Source organism: Otolemur garnettii, unplaced genomic scaffold (genome assembly GCF_000181295.1).
Source record: "Otolemur garnettii isolate 467f Iridium unplaced genomic scaffold, OtoGar3 scaffold00009, whole genome shotgun sequence".
In the NCBI taxonomy this organism is placed as follows: Eukaryota; Metazoa; Chordata; class Mammalia; order Primates; family Galagidae; genus Otolemur; species Otolemur garnettii.
The window spans coordinates 4828598-4834587 of NW_003852404.1; the positions used below are offsets into that span (position 1 = coordinate 4828598).

Here is a 5990-nt window from a genome sequence, read left to right on the forward strand (position 1 = left end):
GTTGTTTTGGTGGGTCCGGGCTGGGGATTCGAACCCGCCACCTTAGGTGTACGTGGCTGGCGCCTTAGCCGGTTGAGCTATAGGCGCCGAGCCAATATTAAAGAATCTTAACCTATGGAACTGCATACCACCAGGAGACCTTGACAAAGGTATATTAAAAAAAAATAATGACAATGAGGGAGATGGAGGTGACAGTAGAGCAAAAAATAATGACGGTGATGATGATTGGTGATGATGATACAGAATGATGATAAATATCAATCAATTTCGACGTGTTGGACACTCTATGTTGATGATCTCATTTAATCTCTAGCATAATAGTTAATAGATAATTTTAGCATAGTAGTTAAGACATGTGCTTTAAAATGAAACATATCTAGGTTAAATACCACCTGTGCCAATACTAACCTGACCTTGGGCTAGTTATGTTACTCCTCTGAGCCTCAGCCAGGCACATGGTAACCACTCAGTAAATGGCTGTTATTACCAACCCAATGTGATACATTTGAATACGAATGTCTCCATTTTACAGATAAGGAAATTGGAGTTCAGGAGAGTTAAGGAGTTGCCCTGCATCACACAACCTGAGACTAATGATTGAATCTTTCAAAACAGAGCTCCAAGATCTTTCTTTGTGTTGGCTCCGCCTTGGCAGAGGAATGCAGGTCTCCCCTTCACGCTCATCACGTGTTTTGATGGCATCTCAGGGACTCAGTATGGCTTCAGGGAAACTGTCTGTCATACTCCAGAATCTAGGAAGAAACAGCTGCAAGTGGATTCTGGCAACTTTCACACCATCCAGCCTTCCAGGCTCCCCGTACCAACACCCCTAGCTGCAAACATTAACATTAAACTTGAACATGAATGTTCTCTCTTCACGGCTTGCATGAATACATTTGGTTTGTCTACAGAAAAAGTCAGTATCTGCTTATTTTTTCATTAGCCACTAATGCATATATCCCTGTTTGCCGGAGACTCTGCTGATTCATACAGATTATCTCTGCTCACACACCTATTAGAATTTTTAGAGCCACGTTTTTGGCAGCAAGTGGCAGCAGAAGAATGAGACCAGCTGCAGGAAATTAAATTGGCTGAACTTTCCCCTTTGGCATTTGGGGATTGGCTGTTTGGATTTCTATTCTCTCCCTCCTCCCTGAGCCTAATTTTTCTTAAAACTTCCACCCAATGGGTCATAATTAATGCCCCAAGCAACCTCCAGTGGCTTCGGTGTTAGTGGGGAAGGAGGTGTGTGGCCTGAGTAATTTGTGTGCCTTTCTCTAATAGGGTCTGTTGAGCAGAATGGATTGCACAAGCGCAAAGTCATGTGTGAAGGGATGACCTTGTGAAGCTCAATGAACTTAATTGGAAAAGAACCGGGGAGTCTTCAAGGGGACTGAGAGGAGAGCCAGAGAAACTCATCATCAGAGAATTCTGAAATGCGAAGGCTGGGAAGGTGTTTGGCTCAGAAAGTGGATTTCCACTCAGAAACCAACTGTGTTTAAGGGGTAGCAACTGCCTGGAACACTGGGATGAGAGGGCTAATGGGTCAGAGTCCAGGCTCATGGAAAAAAATATGTCATGATCGATTATTGATGTCTGCTTGGGCATGGGAGAGGGGAGCAGAGGGACATGTGACACATGTTTGTCCTGCCCAAATTCATCCTTCCCTCTCATTTTAAAGAAAGGACAAATGAAGCCCAGAGTTAAGAATCAACTTATCCATAGCCATGTAGCAAGTCAGTGGCAGAAATGATCCTGGAACCCCAGGTGTTGCTCTTTGTATGATGCCATGATGTAGTCAGAGAGGAGAAGTTATCTCAGTGGAAGAGTATATGTAATTCTTCATAAGCAAATGTAAAGAAAATGAGGACTGAAATAAGATATATAAGGCCCAGTCTCCTCCACTACCTCTGCGATGCTGGGAAAAACACTTAGCCTCTAGGGGACTTAGTTTCTTTACCTAGAAAACAGACTACATGCTCCATAAGGGATGGCTTAGGCTCACCATCCCATAGTGCTGTCAGGTAACTGAGACCTCTCATGAATCAATCCCATGGCTATGGAATGCATTACAGATGGCCATGGAGACCTGGAGTGTGCTTCAGCACTCCAGCGCCCTGGACAGCTCCCCATTCTAATTCTTGCTTTTGGTGGTGGGCAGGGTAGGGAGAAGGCACTCATCAGCCCTGAATGACAGTGTGAAAAGACCTCAAAAAGGAATTTGAGTCTGGTTGCGCCTGTGGCTCAAAGGAGTAGGGTGCTGGCCCCATATACCAGAGGTGGCGGGTTCAAACCCAGTCCCGGCCAAAAACTGCAAAAAAGTATGACTCTGTTATACTTTAAGACAAATCCCATTCATAGCAAGGCTGAGGAGATAGCTGGCCTCACAGGTCCCACCTAACCCTCCTCTCCTGGCTGAGCCTGTTGCCCTGGAAACAGGGCTTTCTCCAGGAACAAACTAAGGAGAGGGATGACATTTCAGGTGACAGCAGGGCCCCCTTTCCTTCTTATTCCATTTTCCCTTGTTCTCTTGAACCATAGCCCAACAAACTGGGCTTTTCATGCATAAGTACAGAGCTGGGCCCCATGGGCAAAGATAGATGAAAAGCTCTCATCCTTTCCCTTAATGAGTTCATAAGTCCAGAGGGGAAGACAGACATCTGCCCATCTAAATATACAAGGGAGCCTTAGATAATGCCATAATCAAGACACGTAACCTCCTGAAGAAGATGAAGCAATTCTAGATGTATTGGGCTAGCAGGGCTCTGCCTCTCACTCAACTGTGAGCTCTTTGAGGGCAGCAACTGTGTTTATATCCTGCCGCTCTTCCAGATGGCCAACCAGAGGGCTTTGCACGTATTAAACCTTTGGAAAAAAGAGGAACCAAGTCTTTTCTACAGAATTCTACACATTTGTTGGCAGGATCCACGTCCAGTGAAAGACTAAGGTGGTGGAAACTGTCGGACAGACAAAGGTTTCACCTTGGACCACACTGACTGTGACCTTGGGGAGGTGACTGAAAGTTCCAGGATGAGTTTTCCCATCTGCAAAATGGAGGCAATAGGACCAACCTCATAGCATTATTGTCTGTACTAGATCTCTAAGCATAGACTTAATGCATGTCTGAAACCTACTAGATCTTTAGCAAATGTTAGTTTCCTTCTCTGTACCCCTCTCCACTCACTTCCTACTCAGGTGTTTTAACTAGAGCAGGCACACGACATAAGTTTGCAGAATGTAAGAGACAACTATGGATGGCTTCATCCCTTGTAAATGGGTGACAGTTTGTACCTGCTCACGCCACTTCAGGGTTTCGTTTGGGGAGTGAATTAAGTTTGAGTTTCTCTGTTCAAATAGAGTTTTAAAAAATTGTTTCTTGGGACAGAAAGTGCTGAGGAAGCCTGGTTGGGGCGCACAGCTGATCTACCCTGGAACCAGGGCCAGGGGAGGGGTCCCCCCCTGGAGGTACCTTGACGAGGTTAATGCTGGTCCCACTCATGCTGCTGCTTCTGTCTACGAGGAAGATGAACTCTCCCAGGGTCTTTCTTACGTTCGGCTGGACAGACTGCAGGTCAGGACAGAAGTTGAGCATGATGACAGAGTGGTGGGGGATGTCTTTGTGGAGGCGTTTCCGGATGATTTCTGTCTGGAGGAGAAAGGAAAACTCTCTGACACAGGCAAGCAAGCGGAGCAGAAAGCCTCCCGGGGACTCACCACGTTTTACAAAGACCCGGCTCAGGCTGTGCACGAAAGACCTCCAGGTTGACTCGGCTCCTCACCCTGTCGGCTAGACTTTCACAGGTTGCAACAGCAAGCATAGACTTCATAGACAGAAAGACCTGGGTTCGAATCCCAGTTCTGTCACCATCTAACTGTGATTTAGGGCAAGTCCCTCTTCTGGATCTCTTTCCTCTTTTGTAGAAAATGGGGCAAAGAAAATAATAGCCACTTCTTAGGGTGGTTGAGAAGGCGAACTGAGTGAGCAGAACACTCAAAAGAGGTTGCTTAATTAAATAATGGTCTCTTTTGCTTTGGCACTCAGTGTATAAGCTGCTGTCTGGCTCATCTTGGCTGTGAACTTGATTTTGCTGGTTTACTGATTCTCTCCCACTGATAAATTCCTCCCCGTTCTTCACATTTTACCCTGCCCCAATCTTCCAGGTGGACTTAATTGCTTATTTTCCTTATCCATTAAATGAGGACAAAAGTCACCCTGCACTGAGTTGCTGAATGTATCAAATGCGGCACTTGTGAAAGCTGCTGCCGGGCAGAGCAGAGGGTAGCTGTTCCTAAGCAGTCGCTGTCATTGAGTTGCTGCTGCTGCTGTTACCTGCCCTAGGGGCCCAGGTACCGCTCATGCTGAATGCAATTTCTTTTCTTTTTTCTTTCTTTCTTTTTTTTTTTTTTTCTGAGACAGAGTTTCACTTTATCACCCTTGATAGAGTGCCGTGGTATCATAGCTCACGACAACCTCTAACTCTTGGGCTCAAGTGATCCTCTTGCCTCAGCTTCCCAAGTAGCTGGGACTACCTGCGCCCGCCACAATGCCTGGCTGTTTTTTTAGAGCTGGGGTCTCAATCTTGCTCTAAGTGGTCTAGAATTCCTGACCTCAGGTGATTCACCCACCTCGGCCTCCCAAGGTGTTAGGATTGCAGGCGTGAGCCACCGCACCTGCCTGAATGCAGCTGTTTGCTCACATCTCTGCCTCACCCCAGCTTGTGTACAACTTGAAGGCAGGTCATGCCAGAAACTCCTGGTGCATCTCCAGGATTTAATACAGGGCCCTGTCCAAGGACGGATCAATCAGCAATGAAGGAAGGACAGAACCCTTGCTTTTATCTTTTTATGTGGCCCCCTAGCTGGCCCTGAGGCCACCCATGTGCTGCTGCAGAACCTTCTTCCTGACTGTCCACTCACTGCACACAGTCTCAGCTCATCCTCACTCTGCTCTCCCCCCCCCACCCCCGCCAGCTTTCTCTCCGTCTGCCGGTCTCTGTGTGTACACGTGTCTCTCTGTGTCTGCTTCTCAGTTTCTGTTTAGGTTCCTTCCCCATCTCAATAGATGACATCACCACCCACCCAGTTGTTCAAACGCCTGGCAGCTGTCCTTGGTTCTCCTCCTTCCCTCACTCCACGCATCTCTGCCTGAAGCAAAGGATTGTCAGTCCTGCTGCTAAAATGCAACCGGACCTCGTCTTCTCTCTGTCCCCATGGCCACCACCCAACTCCTTAAGATCATCTGTTGGGGGACCCTTGCAATAGCCTCTCAGTGGTCTCTCTCTTCCACTGCCCTCTATCCCTGGTCCATTCTGCATAGAGTGACCAGGGGGGTCGTTCTTGTCATCCTCTTCCGTAAGCAGCGGCCCCTGCTCACACACCGCTACACCAGGCGCTGTGAAGCCCTCTGCGGCATGAATGCTGCCCACCTGTCCGCCTCATCTCTACCCACTCTGCTCCCTACATTTCAGCCGTACTTGCCTTCCTCCTGTTTTCCAAACTGGTCACTGCACTTGTTCTTCCATGCCTTGGGCTCTCTCTGCCCACTCGTCTCACAATGGGCTCTTCCCAGTGGGTCTCATTCTTAGACAAGCTTTCGATAAACCCCTGGCTAAAAGCACCCAGCATGTTGGCCAAGTGTGGTGGTTCACGTCTATAATCCTAGCACTCTGGGAGGCCGAGCTGGGTGCATTGCTTGAGCTTGGGAATTTGAAACCAGCCTGAGTAGGAGCGAAACCCCATCTCTACTAAAAATAGAAAAACTAGCCAGGTGTGGTGGCAGATGCCTGTAGTCCCAGCTACTTGGGAGGCTAAGGCAAGACCACTTGAGCCCAGGAGACTGAGGTTGCTGTGAACTATGATGACACCACAGTATTCTACCCAGGGTGGCAGAGTGACATTCTGTCTAAATAAATAAATAGAAAAGCACCAAGTGCCTATCACTCATCACAAACTCCCTTTCCAAGCAGATCTGGCTCTTTTTTTTTTTTTTT

At 47.6% G+C, this 5990-nt stretch overlaps 1 protein-coding gene across 1 annotated transcript in view; it reads right to left on the reverse strand.

Annotated features, from left to right (window-relative positions):
• VWA5B1 (von Willebrand factor A domain containing 5B1) overlaps nt 1–5990 on the reverse strand; it is a 56952-nt gene that overhangs the window by 24768 nt on the left and 26194 nt on the right. The window contains exon 8 of the mRNA XM_012801467.1: nt 3470–3646. Coding sequence (XP_012656921.1) covers nt 3470–3646 — 177 coding nt within the window. The remainder of the gene's footprint in view (nt 1–3469; nt 3647–5990) is intronic.